Below are 24,235 nucleotides of genomic sequence, written 5' to 3'. Positions count from 1 at the left end.
TTATTAAATTTTTTTAAAATTAAAAGATTTAATCATGCCAAAAGTTAGTAAATTTGGAAAGATGGCAAAAGCTTTCGGTGACAGTACCAAAGACAAAATGCAAGAAAAACAGAGGAGTTTGGTAAACAATTAAAAGAGAACCCTCTTGCTGTGATTGATGTTAGTATCGTTGTTAACTTTGTTCAAGATCCACTTGGTGTATTGGAAGAGACTTTGACTGATCCTGAATTTATTGGATCATGTATTACTACTGCTCTGTATGTGTCTAAATATATAAATATATTTTATTTGTTAAATGATATTAATCACTATTTTTTCTATATTATTAGTGAATGTGTTCCTGGTGTAGGTCCAATTTTAGCAAGTGTATTCTCATTGTTTTGGCCTGCTGATCCAAAGAAAGCAGTCACTCAAGAAGAATTGGACAAGAAATTGGAGGAATTTAAAACTGAAATGATTGGTATAATGGATTCAAAGATCCAAGAAAGTGAAGTTAAAACGTAAGTATTGTAATATTATTTATCAATCAATATTAATTTGATATTTTTTAAAAAATTTAGATGGAAAAAGATATGAGAAGCTTTCTTTAATGGAATGGTGAGTTCGGTACCTATCCTTCAAGACAAGATCAATACACTCAAACATCGTTTAGGTGAAGATGGAAAGGCAAACCCTACACTTAAAACCTATGTCAGAGACGTATTGGAACTTCAAAGAGTACAACTTAAGACTATTATCCATTTCTGTGGATCTAAAGGTTTCCGTAAGGATACTATCAAAATTTATCAAGATACTTTATTCATGTACATCTCTGTAATGAATGTATTAAATGTATGTATTTAAATATAAATTAAAAAAAAAACAAAAAAGAAAAATATTTTAATCTTTTTTTAATTTAGACATGGTGGTATCAATTAGAAGTTGATGAATACTTTATCAGTGGAAAGGCTGGCAATAAAAATGGAGGCGAGGTCAAGTCATTGAGAGAAAGAATGCATATTACTGTACTAAAAGGTATTACCGATATTGCAGCTGGTGCCAGAGAGGTAAGTAACCCTGATGAAATCAAGGAATTCTATCAAAACGGGCACCTATTGTTAAAGAATGATGCATGGTGGTACCCAGTCAAGCTTTTAATTCATCCAGAACAAAAGAGACCTGTTGACACCTCGTTTGAAAATAGAACGTTTACATGACACCCACTAGAACTTCCAGACCTCGAACACGCCTACATCTATCGTGTCGATGCTGCCTATTTCTACCCAGGTCAGAAACAAGATTACATGGAAGGTAGACGAAATTTCCCACCAAGTATCGAACCAGTATCTGGATGCTACGGTCTCTATCCAACTCCAGGAACCAATCTTCCAGTCACCACCAAAGGTGGCAAGAGAAAGGTGCAAGTTCGTGTATTGACTGCCACTCCTTTGGCCAAAACAACCATGCAATGTCATCTCCCCAGAGAACCCAGTCAATGGGAGGGTCAACCAAAAATGAATAGAACTATTTGTGATAAGTTTGGAGTAGTTGTGGATTCTGAATATTCAACCAGTGGATTTGCTTGGAGTCAATTGATGTACGTTGACAAGTTTACACTTGACTTCAGTGGCTACAGTTTGATGGTAGGCAAAAATTTTAAAGAAAGAGTATTGTTTGTTGAATTTATCGTTCACGATAAAGCGGACAAAAAACCATTGACCAACATCCCCCCACTACCTGCTGATAATGATGAATTTGAACAACCAGATTGGGAACCAAACCTTAACATGGGTTATATAGGCACATTCTAGATAGATAGAAAAGATAAAGTATAAAAAAACAAGCCAAGCTACTTTTGTAGGCATAAATATAATTAATTAAAAAAAATAAAAAATAAAAAAAAATCCAACTTTTATAAATTTCTAAATAAATAATCATACATTAGTATCTATATTGCGATCGTTATTGTTAGAATGTTAAAATAATTTTAGAATGTGAATGTAGATAATTTATGTTAATGTAAATGGTGACCAACAAGAAGTATGTATGTATAAATCATTATTAGATATTTCAAATATTTGGTCAAAAATGAAAATATCTATCCATCAAGATATTTATGTTGATCGGGCGAGATAATAATAATAATAATAATAATGACCATCTCTTTTTTTTTTTTTTTTGAAACCAACAAAAGCTTTCTACAACATAGTATTGAACATACTACCCTACTAAGTTTATCAATTATTATTAAAACTATAATCATCTCTTTTTTTTTTTTGTTATTTTTCTATTTACTTTTTAAAATCAGTATACCACAGTCGTCATTAACTTAACCAAAGTTATGACTAATAATTTAATTTTAATATTTTTAGTAGTAATACTTTGTATTAGTAGTAATAATAATAATGTAGTTAAATCACAAACATTTACAGAAACAATCAGTGAAGTGACACAGTTATCTGTCAATATGATGGTTTATGGAATGTCTGATTGTAGTAACGGAGGTACACCATCTTTTAGACCAGACAAGATTGTATCATTTGTACCTGGACAATGTTATGTTTATGCAACAAAGAGTGTAAAGATTATGTATGATCAATCAGTTCCAACCGACATTCACTACCTAATATACAACTCTGTAGATTGTACATTGCCATCCTTGGTACTCGATACCCTCATAGCATTGGGCCCAACATGCCAACCACTCCCAGCCATGGTTACCGATAGATATCTAGTCTTTAAAGCTGGTCCACCACAATCACCTCCTACTGAAAGTGCAGTAAACTATTTATATTATGAAAAAACACCTTTGGCTGTGTATGTATACCAAACAGCTGAGGTATTACAAACAACAACAGCGATACGCTTTAATATTTATTTACATTTTTTTTTTTTTTTTTTTTCTTTAGAACATGTGGACAAAATAGATATTATCGTTCGAGAACTATACTTGCATTGGATGTTTGTACATATAATGATTATAGTGGAAATATTTTAATGGGGGAGGGTGGTGATTCTCAATCGATTGATATACTCAACGATACCCCCAATTGTATTGGACTTCCAACTAAATTTTACAGTGAATGCTCAACCAATGCTTATAATATTCACTCTGCATTCAAGACTTCATCGGTGGTTAGGATAGATGGATTCGTCAATGTATTATCGTACAATGCCATTTCCGTTCTAAATGTTGATTTTGGGTATAACCAAAAAACCAATATCTTTGCCAGTGTCCAGTTGGATACAGGTGCAAGTCAATCTGTTTATAACCCAGGTTACTCTTACCAAATATCACAAAATATGACTTTTACCAATATACCAACTGGGTTTTCAGGTAGATTAAACTTTTATCAAGATGGTTATGATTATTTATTAAATAGTATTGTGGCTCCAATTTCAACAACTACTTTTAATCTTCCTGAATGTAAGTTTATAAATCTAATAATAATAATAATTTATTTAATGTGTTATTAATATTTTTCTATTTTATTTATTTAAATAAGATCCACAAATGACTTTTATTTCACCTACAAATGTTTATATAAATACAATGAATATTACTTATGGATCAACAGGAGGATTTTCAGGTGCAAATGTTTATAAAGTAATTGCTTATTATGCATCAACATTTACTGAATATACAAATTGTGCAAGTACCACCTCTTGTTATTTAAATGGTCTTCCCAATAGTACCATCGTCAACGTTACGGTAACAGTGACCAACAATGGATTATCCGATATGTTATCCAGGACGGTTCCTCTTGCTCAACCATTTAGTAATTTTAATTTTACCATTGAACCTGCGTTCAATTCGATAAACCTCAAGTTTACCTGGAATGGTGGTTTTGGTTTAACAAACATTAATGTTACTAGAATCGACCAGAATAACATGAATACCGTTACACAAATAACAAATGACCAGTACATATCTTTCCAACAAGTGTCTTCTGTTCCAACAAATTATACTTTTATTGTTACTGCTTTTAATGATGGTAATCAATATCAATTAATACAAAATCATACTTGGTTTGGAGGTAAATAATAATAATAATAATAATAATAATAATCATATTATTAAACAAAAAAAAAAGACAGATATTAATTATTATTTTATTTTTTTAGATATTATAATTGGTAATATAACAATTGGTGAAATTGGAACCACAACTGCCAAGTTTTATTGTGATGCTTTAAATATAAAGTCATCACAATTCCAAGTAATCATTAGAAATCCCAATTCTTCCATTTATTCAGTTGGATCTGGTACAACTGGTCCCATTTTTATGTCTAGTCTCGTTCCAGGTACAACAAATTCCTTTACTGTCTCTATTCTTGAGGAATCTTCTCGTCGTTTGTCCAATACTTTATCATTCACCGTTACCACTTATCCAACAATTTATCATATAACTGTCCTTCAAACCCAAAAAGTAAACTCTGTTGATAATACCACCTATTTACAAATCATCCCTAGTGTATTGGGAGGATCACCAAATTTTCCAATTACATATGAACCAGTATCACCAACCTTCCCGTATGGCATAATATGGGCTGGCAACATGTTTATAGCACCCAACCTCACTACACCAAGTGGTACATTTTTTCTAAACATTAAAGCCACACAACAAACTGATGAATATACCGCTTCATTTGGTTTTGATATTTATAATTGTACGTAACTTTGTATAAAAAAAGGAATTAAAAAGAGGTATATTAATTGTTTTTTATTTATAGTTCCAGTATTTGATTTTGTGAATATTACCAGTGGTCATGAAAATGTTAGTTTGTCATGGGGTAGTCATGGAGGAATACCTGATTCTGTACGATACAAAGTATCAATGTATCTCCAAAATAATAATCCTAGTGTGAAACCAACCACTATTTGTCAAGATTCACTGGACACCTGTACCATCACAAAATTAACTTCAAATACCTTATATTCATTTGATATTACATTATCATCTTTTCAATTTGATTCTATAGTTGAAACAAGATCTATTCAAACTTTAACTTGTATGTCAAAAAAAAATAATAATAATAATTTAATAATCGATCGAGGTAATGATTAATTAATTAGTAATTATATTTCTTTTTTTATTAATCAATTTAGATCCAAATAATGTAACATGTCAAGATCCCAATAGTACAATTGATTGTAGTGGATATGGTCAATGTATAAATGGTACATGTTTATGTGACAAGAATAGAATTGGTATATATTGTGAAACACAAACAACAGATCAAGGTGGTAATAGTGGAAATGTAAATCCAAATCCAAACACACCAGAGATAGTAATCAGTAATAAGAATATATTTTATGATTTTGTAATCTCTGAAATTAGAGAAGTTGATTTGGATGATCAAATTATAAAGACTCTAGACTTGACAACATTAAATTGGACACAATCAAATACAACTACAACAAATAATCAATCATTCATTCAAAATAATTGGATTTATTCAACTGTCAACAACAACACCAATTTCCAATCAATTAATATTACATTTTTACAATATAAACAAGGACAAGAAAATAATAATAATAATAATTCAAAGATTCCAATAACATTTGCAAATCAATTATTTTATTTGGATGTTGGATCAATTAAATATACAATTGATATTGGAGGATGGAACTTTAATAATAGATTAAACACATTACAATTAATAACAAATATAACTCAACCACAAGTTGATGGTGGATGTGGATCTACAGATGTAGATTTCAACAATAATATTGTCACCAATGCAACAGAATTCACATCAGTGTTTGTTGGGCAAGATCAAGTTGTTGTTGGTAAACTAATCAATCGTGCATTATTAGATGATATACCAAGAAAGATATCATATAAAGTACAACAATATCAAAATGATCAGCAAAAACAATTACTCAGTATCATCACTCTCATACCCAACTTTAACTCACTTGCAACTCTCGATCCTCAATTCGACCTTCTCATCAATACTGATGGTGGTACTGACTCTTGTACCAACGAATCCAACACTTGGAAGATTATTGTTGGTGCTGTTGTTGGTGGAATTGGGGCATTGGCCCTCGGCGCAGGAGCAGTCATCTTTTACCAAAAAGCAAAAACTAAAAAGATTTATGATAAAAAATTAAAAAAGTTATCGACAATGGCATTATAATAAAAGTCTCTTAAACAAAACTTTGATATCACGCACCATCATTGGGCGATTCTTTTTTTTCTTTCAAAGAATTTTCTAAAAACATTACAAGTTTCTTACACTGAAATTATAAATTATAATTAGTATAAGTTCATAATTAATATTATTTAATATTGTGATTGATATGGTATACCATGAAGTCTTGGTTCATCCAACTAACCATTTCATTTTAGTATTAGATATCAAATAAGCAATCAATTGATAAAATGTCGAAACATACAACTATGGTAATTCAAACTGAACAAGGTGAAGGCAGAATCACTGGTGATGGTAGGTACAAGATATTTATTTAGGTAATAATGTTTTATTAACTATTAATTATTATTTTTTGAAGCAACCATTTTCCCAGCACCTCGTATTACTCCTGTATGTTGTTCAATCAAATTAATCTAACATTAGATTAATTAATTATACTAATTAAAATATTATTTATTATTATTTTAAAAAAAGCCACCTTTTTTTATTAGATTCTTGGGAGGTTATAAAACTGAAGGATTAAACCTATGGAATGATGATCGATTGGCAATAGCATCAATTTCAGTCACAAGAGATGGTCAAATTTATCCAATCCCAAGTGCCAGAGGAGGGTCAAGAACAGATTCAGATGATGGAATCATTGATTTTTCTCTTTACTTGAATGAGATTCCAACTGTTGCATTACCAACTAATTAGTTGGAATAACATTAATTATCTAATATTATTATTATAATATCTGTTTACTTTACATTGTCATAGGGAAAATGTTGAATTAAAAGATAAATAGTGGTACAATCTACAGAAAAAAAAAGATAAAGGGTAAATTCAAGCTACACTTTGGGAAAAATTAAAAAAAATAAAAAGAAACACGAACTTTTAGTTTCAAAGTACTCTCTTCAACTTGAAGTTGTTACCTTTTTTCTTTAAGGTCAATATCAGCCATCATTTATCAATTCATTCTTTTTGTTTATAATTAGTATATTATAAAGTTTGATGCACGAATACAATGCCATGTGTTTGTCAAAATGAAATACGTACATGTACATCACCCAAACACATACTACAAGAGGAGTTAATTGGGTCGGCCTCATGCCATGTGGTGATGCTCTCCTGGGTTTACAAGATTTATGGATACATATAATACATCGGCAAGTCAATCTGCTAGTACCATGCTCTACCTCTTCTCTACCATTCCACTCTTATCAAAGCCAAAGGTACCAGTCATTGTATATCGTTACCTTGATACTACCTCTATGATGGGCACGTCGTGCATGTATAGTATTCACAATAACCTTGAATTACCATCAGGGTGGGTCATGCAAGGTCAATATTTAGTGCATTCACTTACAACTCTTCCGATACTTTGACAGTAACAGTCCATCAATATAGCTACAAAACATTTGATGGAAAGATAGCTTTCAAGTATATTATTGGAAAGGAGAATATGGATCTTGGTGATGGTTTTATTTATGATTATCCAGTATTCAATGTCTATACATCTCCTGCAGCTGAGCGAGCACCCATTTATTATCAATTGTCAACTGTTGGTTCGGCTGTTGTAATGTCATCGGAATCATTTATTCCAGGTTAAATCAAGGTATTGCATGGTACAGTATTGCATATTTTGTTCAATCAGATGTTGTTATTTCTGGTCCTGATGACATTGTTTTTAAACTACTCCAAAATAATGCAAACAATCTTTGTTTGTCAGCTAGCAGTACAGGAACCAAACCATCACAAAAAACATGTGACCAAACAAATGGTGAACAAGTTAGGAGATTTATTCAAAATCAGTTTGGTAGATCACTTACCAATACTCTAACCAAATTAATAGTCTCTGAAAGTTATACCACTGCTGCTTTCAACTACTGCCAATAGTAATATAAAGGTATCAACATTTAATTATCCGGGTATTGGAAATAATCAATTTATGATATTAAAAGTACTTCATCGGGTCTTTCGGCCAAATGTATTTATACAGATTCAAATGGATATCATTATGATCTATCACCTTTATCATCATCTTTATACAATATATCATTGGGATCAACCTATGATACAGACAATAACAACTATCGTATGTATTTTAGTGTTTGTAATGCTTCTCCAATTGGATGCCAAGACCCTACACTAAATAGACCGATAAATCAAGCGGATTTGTACTTGGTGGTGTAATGGATGCAAATGAAATATTTGGTCCATCTACTATTTATTCATCCAATATCAATGGACATGATGGAATTAGTTTAACGGCTAGTGGAACAAGTGTTAGTGTTGGATTGAAGATCTTTTCAGGCAGTCTAAAGTTATTGGTTGATTATTCAAAGGTATGGGAATCAACCCCAAAACTTGACGGAGTCAATGGACCTTTTAAAGCTACCATTCAATCTGATGGTAATTTCTGTATTTATCAAATCGGTCAAACCACTGGTACCTATTGTACCTATACTCATGGTCTTGGTGGAACTATGATCAGCCTACTCCAAGCAGGTGCGTATGGTAGAAAGTGGGGTGTTGTCATTACCAACCCTGCTGGAAAGATGGTATGGGGTAGATTTGGTGAATCTCTATCCAACAGTATTTCACTCATCCCAGGTAGTTATCTTGATACCACTAATCACTTTGAACTCAAACCTAATGAGTTTATTACAAAGGAAGAGACTATCTTTATGTCTCTCAATTAAATCAATCAATAGTTACTATTACCTATTCATCAGGTAATCCTAAATCACTTGTAGTTTCTACCACAATCACTCAATGGAGTCAATCTGTTCAAATACCAATTGGATACTTTAATGTTGGACTGCAGGTCAACTCTAAAGGTGCATGTGTCTATGCAAGTATTTCATCTGTATCTACTAGAACTATATTTGGTTGTCTTGATGGTACCAATGGAGCCAATGATTATCCAACCATGAGATACCTTCAATTAGCTCCACCAGGAAGAAATGAAGAAAACCCAGGTGAAAATTCAGTTGTCTATCGTACCACTACAATCGCAATTTATTTATTTTTTTTAATAAACTATTATAATGATTATAACCAAAGAGAAGAGAGCAACACAAGAGACAATATTAATAATTAAAATAAATTAAAATAGCACGGTTGACCCACCGTATATTCCAAGCCTCTATTCAAACAATGCTAATGATTGCGGTAATGGACAATGGGATGGTCTTTTCTACGGTCTCCAAAACCCAAACAGAGGTAATCGTTTTATTGTCGTTGCATCAATGCCCGAATTGGTCCTTGTAGATTCAAATGATCGTTATGTTGATGGTACATCTTATTCATCTCTTTAAACAAAAAAAAATATATTAATAAATAAATAATTGTGTTTGAAAAAAATTAAAAAAAATTAAAAAAAATTGAAACCTAACCTTGGTCCCATACAAACTACTCTATCATTCCTATTTTATAATGAAGCAAGAATGCCTAATGACAATAATACAAAGATGAGTATATCAACACTCTGTTTAAATGATGGTGATGAAGACGACAAGGATACAGCTACTATTGATCATCAAGTCATTTCTCTTCCCAATCCTTTCAACAACAACAACATATCAACAACAAATAATAGTGTTTTTGATTTGGTTACTACAGATGAATCAAAGAAACCAAATGATCAAGATATATTAGATTTGGTACACAAGCTGTGTACAAACATAAAAGTTAATAGTGTATGTATTAATATAACGTAATATTCCTCAATTATTAATATCATCATCTGCTTGTTTAATTAGTCTACTCTATTGATACAGTATTTTGCAGTCAGAAAAGGTTATAATAACAAGATGGTGAATCAAAGCTGCCTACTCCCCTTTTTAAGCAATGAAACAAAGATTGAAATACGATCATTGATACTTGATACTTTTGAAAAGCAACAAGTCCCATTAACAAAATTAAAAAAGGTGATAGAGTTGCTGTTAACAAATGGTTGTAAGTATTGAATGAAAAGAAATGAACATGATATTAACACATGAACTAATCACACCTTTTATTTCAACCAAGACAAACAAGACAGTAAAGATGAAGAGATATTTAGATTTGGTATTATTAAATGGTTTAATAGTATTACAAAATCAAACAAGTTGATATCAACATCTATTATTGACTCTGTATTGGTTGCACTATCAAAGATTAAACAACCTTGTCATTCAACGTTGGTATTTGAAACATTGGATACTATTTATAATCTACTTTTTAAAAGTGCATATTTGGGAGAAAGAGAGATTTTAATGTTCTTGTCAATCTTTAAACATTATCAATTTAAAGATAATGAACAACAAGTACAACTCAAACAAGATATTACAAATAGTATTTATAAACATATGATGGATCAATCACATCTATTGGAAAACAAAGAGTTTCAATTATTTTTCAAACAAACCATTGGTATTCTATTTCAAAGTGCATACGATGGTGATTATTTTATTCCACAACAAATGGAGCAAGATTATGATCGCTTCATAGTTGATTGGAACTATGGAAAAGATCAATACGAACAGCGCCATCAGATTAGACGAAAATCAAGATTTGAATTTCTTAAACGTACTAAATTGACCAATCATACAATATGTACCATCATTTTAGATTACCTCAAAGAATTATTAAATGAAACTCCAACACCACCAACTTGGAAAGAGAAATTAATTGTACTTGGTGTATTAAATCTTGTTTCTTCTCAATATGAAAAGAATAGTCCATTTTTGAATTCAAATCTCCTTGAAAGGTATGCAATATATTATTATTATTATTTTTATCATCATTTGCTAATATATTATAATTTTTTTGGTAAAGAATTATTTTTTCAAGTGATGAAGAAGACCAAGACAATGTACTTTTACAATACGAGTTTCTTAGGATTCTTTCACGAATATCTGATTCCTCATATCAATATATATCATCATTTCGTAGGATCGTAAACAAGATTTGGAAGAGTATCTTCAATAACAAACAAAAAGATCCTGTACATCCTCGTATATTGTATAATCTTTGTGCTTATCTATCAGATACAAACTATAGAGTATTGAATCAAGATTTGATTGATCAAGTATTTGAAATATCATTGATATCTGATCAAAATCCATTCCTTGTCAAACATTCACAAACATTGTTACTAAAAAATCCACACTTGGTATGTACACCTACTCACACATCAATCAGACTTTAGATAAATATACATATTCATATTTTAATTTTTAATTTTATTATTAGGTTAGTGAACGATTAGCACCAATCTTTTTTGGTTTCTTGGATACCCTTTGTCTGGGTGAATCGGAAATCAACAGTATTATCGGATATTTTGAAAGTTTGCATACAAGTACCACAACAAAAACAAGGTTGACTACTATATTGTTATCCAAACCACCTGCATTGGTAGAGGTGGTAAATAACTTTATCTATAAGTACCTAATGAATTGGGTATTAGATGGATCAATTGGTAAAAACGCCAACATTTATCTACCAGCAATCATAAAGGTCATAACAACCAAACCAATAGACGACTACGATAAAGACCGAATGTATCGATTGTGTAATCAATTTGCAGATAAAATATATCCATATGTAGATCGTTTGATTCCTTGGGCCATTAAATTATACAACAATGAAAACACTCAAGATAGAGCAAAATTGTTAATATGTTTATTTTCAATACACTCTCAATTCCGACAAACAGATCAAAAACAGCAACAATCAAAGACCAATCAGTTGTTTCAACAGCTACTAGATTTATTTACGATTGAACATGGCGAAAATAGCGATCGTAAAATTAAATCAGTCAAACGTTTGATTAAACATGCAAAACAAAAGGTAGGTATTTCACCAAACTTGGCACAAAAAACACAAATCATCGATTGCATTAAAAATGGGATTATCATTGTTCAGGATCAACTCCTCAAGTATAGTAGAAACAATCGTAGTGATCGATCACCTCCACAACATGGAATTCAAATGATCCACAACATGATCAGACAACAACTCGATCCTCGACAATTTGGAACACTTCAAAATTACTCTGATTTGATTTATCAATTAAAAAAAACAACAACAACATCATTTGATTATGATCAAAATGATTGTGACCAATATTTAGAAATTGGAATCTATCATGTCGAACAAATGTTGGACAACATTAAAAACAACAATGCATATATTTCAGAGTTGGTTTCAAGTATATCCTATTTCCATCAATTGCTCCAATCAACTCAATTCTCATGTCAAGCAAATAATATATGGTCCAATCATTTCAACAAATATCTAATGGCAAATATTACAAATCCAGATACTTTACAATCATTATTATTCTTGACTCAACTAAAAATAAACAAATAAATGAATTAATACACCATTTTTTTTTTTTCGTAATCTTTTAATAGCCCCTACACAATATCATGATGGAAAATAGGCATCTTGTTTCAATTTTGATAAATTGCATTTGGTTTGCAAGTTTACCTAAAAATAGAAAATAATCGGAATCCTTGTTCATTCACTACTACTATTTAATGAACACACTATCATGAATAAAAGAGAATAGAATACGAGTCGTAGACAACAACAACAATAATAATTGGTGAAGATGATAGGTTTAAATGATATTACCAACAACAACAATCAATCAGAAGAACCAAAGCAACAATCAAGTGAACAAGATGTATTAAACTTGGTGCACAAGCTATGCGATAATGACGATACTGTTGTAGATAACAAAGTATGTATTCTATACTTTGTTGTATTAACATTGTATGATCATACATGTTTAGTCATCTCTTCATCATTTCCTTTTAATTTATAATTATCTTCTCTGTTGTTTAGAATGACTTTCATCCATTGTTCAAATATCTTGCAGTCAGAGATGAGCATGAGAATGATAGCAAGAAGATAAATCAAGACTGTATATTAGATGGTTTAACAAATGAAGCAAAGCTTGAAATAAGATCATTACTACTTGATACTTTCGAAGGTTGTAAAGATCCCTATTCAAATTTAAAAAATGTGGTAGAGTTGTTACTAACTAATCGTTGTAAGTATCGATGATAAATTATAAAGAACATTTAAACTGATTTATTATAATACTTTTATCAATCAAGACAAACGAGACAGTAAAGATGAAGAGATATTTCGATTTGGTATCATTAAATGGTATCAAACTATTTTAAAGCACCATGACAATGAGAATTTTGGTAAAAGATACAATCAGTTAATATCAACATCAACCATTGAATCTGTATTGGTTGCATTGTCAAAGACTAAAAATCAATCCTACTCACGATTGGTATATGAAACTTTGGGCAGTATTTGGAGACTACATTATAAAACCAACATTCAAACAGAAAGAGATATCACAATGTTCTTGTCAATCTTTAAACATTATGAATATATAGGATATCATGAGCCATATTCATCACTCAAACAAGATATTACAAATAGTATTTATAATTATCTTGACCCTAAATCAGATTTATGGAAAAACAAAGAGTTTCAAGTATTTTTCAAACAAAGCATTGTTAATCTATTTCAAAATGCATATTATGATGATTATTTTATTCCACAACAATATGAAATAGATTATGATCAATACTTGGTTGATTGGAATACCAGTCAATACGATCAATCAATTAAAAAACCAAAACCAAGATTCATGTTTCTTGCATACATTAATTTGAATGACCATCAAATAATATATACCATCATTTTGGATTTCCTCAAAGTATCTTTGAGTGCATTCCCAACTTGGAAAGAGAAATTAATTGTACTTGGAGTATTAAATTATATTGGTTCTTTTTATAAATATTTTGGTATAAATGATCCATTGTTATCTATATTATCAGATGATTCCATTCTACTCCAACAGTTGTATGTATATTTATAAATTATCATTTTTTGACAGGATCATTCTAACAATAATATTATATTTTTTTTATGTAAAGAATAACATTTTTCTATCCAGAAAAAAATACATTCAACATTCCACAAGAACAAGATCATGTAATTGTTCATTATGAATTGCTTAGACTCCTTAAAAGATTCAATTTGCACTCTTGCAACCATTCATTTAAATCTATTATAAATGAGGGTTGGGAGAGTATCATCAACTTTAAACAAGACCCAATACATCCTAGTTCATTGTATCATCTTTGTAATTTCATCAAAGATACTGGAAACAAAGTATTGAATCAAGATTTGATTGATCTGGTATTTGAAAAATCATTAAAATCTAATCATAAATACCTTGTTGATCATGCACAAACATTGATTCTTGAACATTCACACCTCCTATGTCAAGAAAGACAAATGATTAAATAAATAAAATCTAGGTTTTATTTTCTTGCAGTTAATTTGAATTCTGGGCTATATATACCTGACATCATTTCAAAATACCTCAAAGTATTTTTAAATGAAACATCTGGTTGGAAAGAGAAACCAATTGCACTAACTATCAGTTCTAATCATTTTACACAATATCTTAAAGATAATAAGTAACTCTTTTATATAATCTCGAAATGAAAAGAGAATGCAAATCATCAAGTAAAGAGGTTGAAACAACCAACAATAACAGTAACAACAACAACATTCAATCTATTACAGAAACAAGTGAGCAAGATATATTAGACTTGGTACACAAGTTATGCGATAATACTTTTGATGACAAAGAATCTATTTCTATTGTATGTATTCATTTAGAGTATTAAATCATAATGATCATCATCATCATCATCAATTATTAATACAGAATCTTATAATTAGACCCTTCGTCGATTGTGTAAATATCTTGCAGTGAGAGATAAGAATGATTACAACAAGATGAATCAAGACTGTGTTGTAGATGGTTTAACAAATGAAACAAAGATTAAAATAAGATCATTACTACTTGATACTTTTGAAGGTTGTAAAGACAATTCAAATTTAAAAAAGTTGATAGAGTTGTTACTAACTAATCGTTGTAAGTAGTATTGAAAGGAATGAATTAAAAGAATACTCGTACATATGTAACAAAAATATAATATTCACAAAAACATTTTGCAATCATTCAAAAAAGATAAAAGAGACAGTAATGATGAAGAGATATTTAGATTTGGTATTATTAAATGGTTTAATAATGTTTTGAAGCACCAAAGCAATGAGAATGGCATAAGAACTAATATGTTAATATCAACATCTACGATTTACTCTGTATTGGTTGTTTTGTCAAATATTAAGCAACCATGTCAGTCAGAGTTGGTATTTGAAACATTGGAAGCTATTTGGAGACTACATTATAAAGGTGATGATATCAAAACCCTCAAAGAAATAGATATTTTAATATTGATAACAATATTTAAACATTATCAATTTAGAGATAATCAACAACAAGTACAACTCAAACAAGATATTATAAATAGTATTTATAATTGTCTCTCATCTCTATCACATCTATTGAAGAACAAAGAGTTTCAAGTATTTTTCAAACAAACTATTGGTATTTTGTTTCAAAGTGCATACGACGATGAGTATTTTATTCCACAACAACAGTCTCAATTGGAAGAAGATAAGGATAGTTTTAAACAATTCTCTATACTCCGTAAGATGGGTAACGAACCTCAACAAAGATTTAGATTTCTTCAATGTATTGATTTGAACGATCAGACAATATTCACCATCATTTTGGATCACCTCAAAGAATCTCTCTCCATTACAACAACACCACCAACTTGGAAAGATAAATTAATTGTTCTTAAAGTATTAAATTATATTGATGCTTTATCTATGAATTACAATTCTGGTATAGGTTCATTATTATCAGTAATATTAAATTCAAATATACTTCAACGGTATGTAAATATAAGTATTTTTAAAACTAAATTATGAATGTTCTAACATTCTCATTCTTTTATTTCTTAAAGAATTTTCTCATTCGAAACACAAGACAATGTACTTGTTCATTATGAGTTACTTGTATTTATTTTTAAACTCACTCAAGACCCAGACGTTTTAGAATCATCATCATTTATTATAAATGAAGGTTGGCAATGTATCATTAATCACAAACAAGACCCAATACATGCTCTTACATTGTATACTCTTTGTTATTTTATAAATGTTACCAAAAAAAAGGTTTTTAGTCAAGATTTGATTGATCAAGTATTTGAACAATCATTACAATCTAATCATAAATACCTTGTTGATCATGCAAAAGAATTGGTTCTAAACAATACATGTTTAGTAAATATACACATCAATCAAACTTGATATAAATATTAATATTAATATTTTTTTTCCAAACAATTTATTTAGGTTAGTGAAAGATTAGCACCATTCATGATTGGTTTCTTGGATACAATGAATGGAGTCATGGAAACCAACAATATCATCAAATATTTTAATAGTTTAGAAACAAGTTCAGCAAAAACCAAAAGAGAATATTTAAATAGATTGGCCATGAGAATGTTATTGTTATTCAAACCACCCAATTTTGCCCATCATAATATGAAGATGAACAGCTTTATCTTTACTTATCTGTTGGGTTGGATATTAGATGGATCAATTGGAAAGAATGCAGTCATTTATCTTCCAGCAATCATGAAAGTAATGATAACTCAATTAATTTCATACAGCGATATAGATAGACTTGTTCGAATATGCGAAAAATTCCCAGACAAGGTATACTCATACATGAATCATTTGATTCCTCGTGCTATTGATGTTTTCAACGACGCCAATCATACAAAGTTGATGATGTGTTTATTGACAATATGCTTACAATTCAGTCAAACTGACCAACAACTAGCAGCATCCAATCAGTTGTTTCAACATATAATTGATATATTTGTCAGTGATCCTGGTGACTCTAACTGGAAAATACAAGGATTCAATGGTTGGATTGAACAAGTACAGAGGGTAGGTGGTATTTCACCAAACATTGAACAAAAAAAACAAATCATTGATTGGATTAAAAATGGAATTCCAATGGTCCACATCCAACTTCGTTCTCGTTTACAATTCTCTGTACTTAGACAATACTCTAAATTTATTCATCAAATAACAACAGCATTTGGCAATGATGACGATACTGACTATTATTTAGAAATTGGAATATACCATGTTGAAAAAATGTTGGAAGGTATTAAAAACAATGTATATGTTTCAGATATGGGTTTCACTATTACCAATTTCCATAAACTATTCAAAACGATTCAATTCTCTTGTCAAGCAAATAATATATGGTCCAATCATTTCAAAAAATATCTAATGACCAATATTACAAATAATGACCATTTACAATCATTATTATTCTTGACTAAACTCAATGATAATTAATGATGAACAAGAAATAAATAAAAGAATGGTCTCTACTTGAGGACAAATTTGGCGGTCTTTTTTTTCTTTAATTACAACTACTATTTAACAAGATAAAGAGAGTATATAGTAATATGAAAGGAAAACATAAACCTTCAATAAAAGAAGTGTTAGAGAGATATAATGCAAAGATAATATCAAAGTCGTGTTTAAATGATACCAGCAACAACAACCGTCAATCAGATGAAGAAGATCAACCTATTAATGATGCATATGATCAGCAAGCTCCACGCATTACACTTCCCAATCCATTCAGTAACAACAACAACAACAACAACAACAACAACAACAACAACAACAACAACAACAACAATAATAATAATAATAATGAATCATTTGATGATAATCATCATCATGTCACTACTACTGCTCCAACCAATACTTTCATCAGTAACAATACAAAGAATCAAGATAGTGTATCAAACAACAACAACTCTATTGCAAAGGAATCAAAACGACAAAGTGACCAAGATATATTAGACTTGGTACACAAGATATGTGATATTGATAGTTCTGTGAGTTACAAAGTATGTGCAACAATATTGTATATTACCTCGTATTATGATGATCATTTATCAATTATTAATAATTATCGTTGTTTTATTCTTTAGCTATTATTAAAGTATCTTGCAGTTAGAAAAGGCAATGATAACAAGACGATGAATCAAGACTGTGTATTACCCTTTTTAACAAACGAAACAAAGACTGAAATACGATCATTGATACTTGGTGCTTTTGAAAGGCAAGGTTATCAACAATTTTCTCAATCAAATTTAAAACATATTGATTTGTTGTTAACAAATAGTTGTATGTATAGTAGTAAAGTGAAAGAATGAATGATGATGAATATTTTAGCAAAGACTATAAACTAATCAGACAAAAACCTTTTATTTCAAAAAAGACAAACAATCGAGTGAAGATGAAGAGATATTTAGATTTGGTATTATTAAGTGGGTTGATAAAATGTTAAAGCAACCAAGTAATCATCAAAACTTTTTGGGTCAAAAATACAATTTATTGATATCTCCATCTACCATTGACTCTGTATTGGTTGCATTGTCAAAGGTTAAAGAACCATCTCGATCAAATATTGTATATGAAACAATGGCAACTATTTGGAGACTACACTTTAAACAAATTGGATGTGCTATTGGAGAAAGAGAGATTTCAATGTTCTTGTCAATCTTTAAACACTACCCACGATTTAAAGATGATCAACAACCAAGTCATGAACAACTAGTTCAAGAAATTGGCATAAATATTTATACTAATATTTCACCTCAATCGGTCCTATGGGAGAACAAAGACTTTACAACTCTTGTACAATCATTTAAAGAGAAACAAAAGCAACCAAATGATCAAGATATAGTAAACTTGGTACGTGAGATGTGTGATAATACTAATGTAAATAATGATGTATGTACAATTGTTGTGAAATCGTATACTACAATCAAATATTAATAATTATATTTATTTAGGATAATTGTAATTTATTGATAAAGTATCTTGCAGTTAGAATAGGTAATGATAACAAGACAGTGAATCAAGGCTGTGTATTACCCTTTTTAAGCAATGAAACAAAGATTGAAATACAATCATTGATACTAGATGCTTTTGAAAAGCAAAGTGATCAACCCTTTTCAAATTTAAAAAAAGTTGTTGAATTATTGTTAACTAATCGTTGTAAGTAGTATAATAGAAGAAAAAAAGAATGATTATAATATAATGAATATCATATAAAACTCAAACATTTTATTATTCAATCAAGATAAAAGAGATAGTAAAGATGAAGAGATATTTAGATTTGGTTTAATTAAATGGTTTAATATTTTTATATTAAAGGATAAAGACAATCAAAGTAATTTTTTGGGTAAAATATTCAATAAGTTGATATCGACATCTACCATTGAATCTGTATTATTTGCATTGTCAAAGATTAAACAACCATGTCATTCAGAATTTGTATTTCAAAATCTGGATACTATTTGGAGACTACATTATAAAAATGCACATCATTTTGGAGAAAGAGATATTTCAATGGTTGTGCCAATCTTTAAACATTATGAATTTAAAGGAGATCAACAATACGAACAACTCAAACAAGATATTGCAAATCTTATTTATAATCATCTACCACCTAAATCACCTCTATGGAACAACAAAGAGTTTCATATATTTTTCAAACAAACGGTTGGTACTCTATTTCAAAGTATACAAGAAGATGATTATTTTATTCCACAACGATTCGAGACAGATTATGATCGATTCATGATTGATTGGAATGATCAACACTATGAACCAATCAGTCGACCAAAACAAAGATTTATATTTCTTGCATATATTAATTTGCAGGAAAAGACTCTGTTCACCATCATTCAAGATTACCTCAAAGTATTGATGTCTCATGAAACATCTGGTTGGAAAGAGAAATTAATTGTTCTTGGTGTATTGAACCTTGTGGGTATCTGTGTAAGGAATAGATATTATTTAAAGAGTGGTCCGATGTTAACACATTCAGATCTTCGAAAAAGGTATGTAAACATAATTGTATTTGAAAACCAATTGTGATTTATTTATCAACTTATTTGATTTAATTTCAAAGAATATTTTCAATCGATCCAAAACAAAATAATTGCCTCATTCATTGTAAGCTGATTGGATTTTTTAGAAAATTACCAGACGACGAACTTTCCCAAGATTCATTTCGAAAAACAACAAATCGAGTTTGGAAGAATATTATCAACCGAAAAGAAGAACCTTTACAACCACGTACACTATATCTTCTATGTGATTATATCAAAGATACCGAAGATGAATCATTTTATGAAGATTTGGTTGATAAAATTGTACAACAATCATTGAAATGTGATCAGAGATATGTTGTTGAAGCTGCTGAAAATTTAATTCAAGAACGTCAAAAACTAGTAGTAGGTATTATTATTATACAAATGTGATATTCTTTTTAATCATTATTAATATTTTTAATTTCATCTCAATTGAGGTTGGTCCACGATCCGTGATTAAAGTTTTAGATAAAGACAATCTCACTATAGACGATATTGACAAGGTGATCAAATATTTTGACAAGAATAAGAAAACAAAACTCATCAACAAAAAGAAATATCTTTCAACGATTATCTCTCGAGTGGTCGTTAATCCACCTTCAATCCTCAATCAAAAAATGATTGGTAACTATCTTAAAACATTTATAGTATATTGGATTGCACCCGATTACTATGGAAAATATAAAGGATATGAATCAATAGGAAAGGATCTTCTCATTTATCTTCCAGCAATCATGAAAGTAATCCTAAACCAACCATTAGGATTTCAAAACGAATCAGTGATTCTCGAATTGTGCTGGCAGTTCCCAGATAAAATGTATTTATACATTGATCGTTTGATTCCTCTTGCTGTTGATTTTTTCAACAAGCATTCTAGAGGTGGAAGAAAGGTGTTGCTTGGTTTATTTGAACTATGCACTCAATTCAACAAAACAGATAAACAACAAGCAACAACCAATCGATTGTTTCAACAATTGATTGATTTATTGATCACACTGAAAAAAGATTTCACGATAGATCATTTGCTGAAAGAGGCAGAACAAGCTGGTATCATCCCAACACCAAACCAAAGATCTCAAATCTTCAATTGGCCATATAAATCACTCATGTCAACACTCAGAGTCGTATTCTCAACTGTTATCAATAACAACCAATCGATTGTCGGGTGTGACAATTCGGTCAACACCATTGACACTTTCCAACAATCAGCAGACAATGGAACACTTCAATACCCCAATTGGGCTTGAAAACAAATTGCAAATATTATTATTTGTAGTAGAATCTATTTATCAGAAAATGTTTTAAATAAACAATTAAAATCATTGTTATTATTATTATTATACATCCATCAAATTTTCTAATTATTTAATTTAGTTTTTGAAAATATCAGAGTAGTTTTTTTTTTTTCTGTTGATCTATGACTTCATTCTCATTTTGCTTATTATTATACTCTCTCTTAGCAATAATAATATGAATAGAGAACCACCAACTAATGATGTTGAATCCATAAACAACAATCAAGTTAACCTTCAATCTATGACAGAAACAACAATTGATCAAGATGTATTAGACTTGGTACACAAGCTATGTGAAAACACTACTGGTAACAAAGTATGTTTAGTATTACATCACATCTTCATCATCAATTTTATTAATACATTCTTTATCGTTGTTGAGAGTTTCTTTAATCTATTGTGTAAATATCTTGAAGTCAGAGATGAGTATGATAACAAGAAGATAAATCAAGACTGTGTATTAGATGGTTTAAGCAATGAAGCAAAGATTGAAATAAGATCATTACTACTTGATACTTTCGAAGGTTGTAAAGATCCCTATTCAAATTTAAAAAATGTGGTAGAGTTGTTATTAACTAATCGTTGTAAGTATCTGAACAAAAGAGTGAATAGATAGATACAATTAATTTTATATTTACATAAATCTTCAAAAGACAAACAAGAAAGTAAAGATGAAGAGATATTTAGATTTGGTATTATTAAATGGTATCATACTATTTTAAAGTACAAAGAGAAGGATTGTGGTACAAAATACAATAATTTGATATCACCATCTACTATTGAATCTGTATTGGTTGCATTGTCAAAGATTAAACAACCATCTCGTTCAATATTGGTATTTGAAACATTGAACAATATTTGGAGACAACATTATAAAGATAGATTAATATTGGAAGATAGAGAGATTAAAATGTTTATATCAATCTATAAACATTATCAATTTAGAGATAATGAACAACAAGTATTACTCAAACAAGAGATTACAAATAGTATTTATAATTATCTTGACCCTAAATCAGATCTATGGACCAACAAAGAGTTTCAAATATTTTTCAAACAAACCATTGGTATTTTATTTCAAAATACATACAAAGATGAGTATTTTATTCCACATCAATTTGAAAAAGATTATGATTTATACAAGTCTGGTATAAAACAATTCTCTTTAATGGGTCTCGAACAACCAAGTGCAAGATTTAAATTTCTTCATCATTTACATTTGGATGATAAGATAATACTATTGTCCATCATGGAATACCTCAAGGAATCTTTCACCAATGCATCACCAACTTGGAAAGAAAAATTAATTGTACTTAGAGTATTAAATTATATTGAATCTTTTACGAGTACAAATGATCCATTATTATATGTATTAAAAGATTCCATTCTAATTCAACGGTATGTAATGTCATATTTGCTAATACTATAATATCATTTCATTTCTAATACATTCTCTTTATTCTTTAAAGAATTTTCTCATCCGGAACACAAGACAATGTACTTGTTCATTACGAGTTGCTTAGATTTCTAACTAAACTCAATCGTGATCCTACTATTTTCGAATCATCATCATTTAAATGTTTGGTAAATGATGGGTGGCAGAGTATTGTTAATAACAAACAGGACCCAATATATGCTCTTACACTATTTAATCTTTGTATTTTTATAAATGACACGAAAAAGAAAGTTTTTAGTCAAGATTTGATTGATCTGGTATTTGAAAAATCATTACAATCTAATCAGAATTACCTTGTGGTACAGTCACAATCATTACTTTTACAACTACCACACCTTGTAAGAATTCACATCAATCAGTATGATAATATTATTATTAAAGTATTTCTGGTTATATATTTATTTAGGTGAGTGGAAGATTAGCACCATTTATTTTTGGTTTATTGGATACAACGAAAAATATTGGAGAAAAAAGCAATATTCTCAAATATTTTGATAAATTGGAAACAGGTACATATTTAAAGATGTTGACGACTAAATTATTATTAAAACCAACTACTTCTTTGGCACAGAGCTTTCAGGTGGTTGATACCTTTGTCTATACATATCTATTAAATTGGATATTTAATGGATCAATTGGAAAGAACGCTTGCATTTATCTACCAGCAATCATGAAAAGAATAATAACTCAACCAATTAACATATTCCTTGAACTTGAGCTTGTTCGATTGTTTTATCAATTCCCAGACAAAGTATACTCATACATTCATCATTTGATTCCTATGGCAATTGAATTAGACAACACCCACAATTGTACAAATCTGTTAATGTGTTTATTTTCAATACACTCACAATACAGTAAAACAGAAACAAATCGACAACAATTATTTCAACAATTACTCGATTTATTTACAATTAAACCTGATTATTGGAAAATATCACTTGTTAAACGTTTATTAGAACATGCTCAACTGGCAAACATGTCACTTTCAGTTGGACAAAAATTACAAATCCTTGAATGGATTAAAAATGGAATTCAAATGGTCAACAGCCAGATCAAGCAACTCAATCCTCTTCTCTACCAATCTCCTGCTGAAATTGGTTTGCTTCAAGAATACTCTGATTTAATTTGTCAAATTGCTAATTTTGGTTACGACGTTTGTTACTTTGAAATTGCACTGTATCATGTCGTCCAAATGTTGGACAATATTAAAAACAATGTATATACTTTCAAGTTGGTTTCAAAAATATTTATTTTTGATTTTATGCTTAGAAAGAATTATTTCTCTAGTCAAACAAAGATTATATGGTCTGGTTATTTCAACAATTATCTCAAAGATAATATAAAAGAACCAAATGTTTTAAAATCTTTATTATTCTTGGTTCAAAAATAAAATGAAAAAAAAAAGAACCAACCCAATCCTGTAGAACAATTACAAA

The 24,235-nt window shown here is 29.8% G+C and overlaps 9 protein-coding genes across 9 annotated transcripts; all 9 read left to right on the top strand.

Annotated features, from left to right (window-relative positions):
* Window positions 1-34: 34 nt before the first annotated feature.
* DFA_10411 (uncharacterized protein) lies at window positions 35-1,790 on the top strand (the record flags this gene model as incomplete). Its single annotated transcript, XM_004354259.1, has 7 exons — window positions 35-99; window positions 165-257; window positions 330-500; window positions 603-831; window positions 900-1,046; window positions 1,147-1,171; window positions 1,207-1,790. 7 exons carry the CDS (start codon window positions 35-37, stop codon window positions 1,788-1,790), a joined length of 1,314 nt encoding a protein of 437 aa, XP_004354311.1.
* Window positions 1,791-2,002: 212 nt separating this feature from the next.
* On the top strand, window positions 2,003-6,126 carry DFA_10410 (uncharacterized protein; the record flags this gene model as incomplete). Its single annotated transcript, XM_004354258.1, has 7 exons — window positions 2,003-2,023; window positions 2,288-2,796; window positions 2,889-3,406; window positions 3,486-4,016; window positions 4,105-4,650; window positions 4,714-4,992; window positions 5,090-6,126. 7 exons carry the CDS (start codon window positions 2,003-2,005, stop codon window positions 6,124-6,126), a joined length of 3,441 nt encoding a protein of 1,146 aa, XP_004354310.1.
* Window positions 6,127-6,371: 245 nt separating this feature from the next.
* DFA_10409 (glycoprotein) lies at window positions 6,372-6,837 on the top strand (the record flags this gene model as incomplete). Its single annotated transcript, XM_004354257.1, has 3 exons — window positions 6,372-6,435; window positions 6,500-6,531; window positions 6,616-6,837. 3 exons carry the CDS (start codon window positions 6,372-6,374, stop codon window positions 6,835-6,837), a joined length of 318 nt encoding a protein of 105 aa, XP_004354309.1.
* Window positions 6,838-7,268: 431 nt separating this feature from the next.
* On the top strand, window positions 7,269-9,226 carry DFA_10408 (uncharacterized protein; the record flags this gene model as incomplete). The annotated part of the gene is made up of 6 exons (XM_004354256.1): window positions 7,269-7,450; window positions 7,477-7,727; window positions 7,778-8,018; window positions 8,085-8,232; window positions 8,280-8,736; window positions 8,796-9,226. 6 exons carry the CDS (start codon window positions 7,269-7,271, stop codon window positions 9,224-9,226), a joined length of 1,710 nt encoding a protein of 569 aa, XP_004354308.1.
* A 148-nt stretch (window positions 9,227-9,374) lies between these two features.
* On the top strand, window positions 9,375-12,480 carry DFA_10407 (uncharacterized protein; the record flags this gene model as incomplete). Its single annotated transcript, XM_004354255.1, has 8 exons — window positions 9,375-9,420; window positions 9,568-9,824; window positions 9,888-10,083; window positions 10,156-10,876; window positions 10,960-11,281; window positions 11,362-11,532; window positions 11,554-11,958; window positions 12,034-12,480. 8 exons carry the CDS (start codon window positions 9,375-9,377, stop codon window positions 12,478-12,480), a joined length of 2,565 nt encoding a protein of 854 aa, XP_004354307.1.
* A 244-nt stretch (window positions 12,481-12,724) lies between these two features.
* DFA_10406 (uncharacterized protein) lies at window positions 12,725-14,451 on the top strand (the record flags this gene model as incomplete). Its single annotated transcript, XM_004354254.1, has 4 exons — window positions 12,725-12,856; window positions 12,961-13,168; window positions 13,236-14,001; window positions 14,076-14,451. The coding sequence occupies 4 exons, from the start codon at window positions 12,725-12,727 to the stop codon at window positions 14,449-14,451; spliced, it is 1,482 nt and encodes a 493-aa protein (XP_004354306.1).
* Window positions 14,452-14,648: 197 nt separating this feature from the next.
* DFA_10405 (uncharacterized protein) lies at window positions 14,649-17,442 on the top strand (the record flags this gene model as incomplete). The annotated part of the gene is made up of 5 exons (XM_004354253.1): window positions 14,649-14,813; window positions 14,893-15,088; window positions 15,185-15,956; window positions 16,029-16,347; window positions 16,420-17,442. 5 exons carry the CDS (start codon window positions 14,649-14,651, stop codon window positions 17,440-17,442), a joined length of 2,475 nt encoding a protein of 824 aa, XP_004354305.1.
* Window positions 17,443-17,555: 113 nt separating this feature from the next.
* Window positions 17,556-21,292, top strand: DFA_10404 (uncharacterized protein; the record flags this gene model as incomplete). The annotated part of the gene is made up of 8 exons (XM_004354252.1): window positions 17,556-18,008; window positions 18,093-18,288; window positions 18,383-18,897; window positions 18,960-19,164; window positions 19,250-20,012; window positions 20,084-20,408; window positions 20,483-20,879; window positions 21,078-21,292. 8 exons carry the CDS (start codon window positions 17,556-17,558, stop codon window positions 21,290-21,292), a joined length of 3,069 nt encoding a protein of 1,022 aa, XP_004354304.1.
* A 223-nt stretch (window positions 21,293-21,515) lies between these two features.
* Window positions 21,516-24,189, top strand: DFA_10403 (uncharacterized protein; the record flags this gene model as incomplete). The annotated part of the gene is made up of 4 exons (XM_004354251.1): window positions 21,516-21,924; window positions 21,994-22,738; window positions 22,810-22,924; window positions 23,203-24,189. The coding sequence occupies 4 exons, from the start codon at window positions 21,516-21,518 to the stop codon at window positions 24,187-24,189; spliced, it is 2,256 nt and encodes a 751-aa protein (XP_004354303.1).
* Window positions 24,190-24,235: the final 46 nt, after the last annotated feature.

This window comes from Cavenderia fasciculata, assembly GCF_000203815.1.
Source record: "Cavenderia fasciculata unplaced genomic scaffold Scf_EU5ZYIE02H8LDV-5, whole genome shotgun sequence".
Lineage (NCBI taxonomy): Eukaryota > Evosea > Eumycetozoa > Acytosteliales > Cavenderiaceae > Cavenderia > Cavenderia fasciculata.
This window is presented reverse-complemented; position numbering and strand designations above follow the sequence as displayed.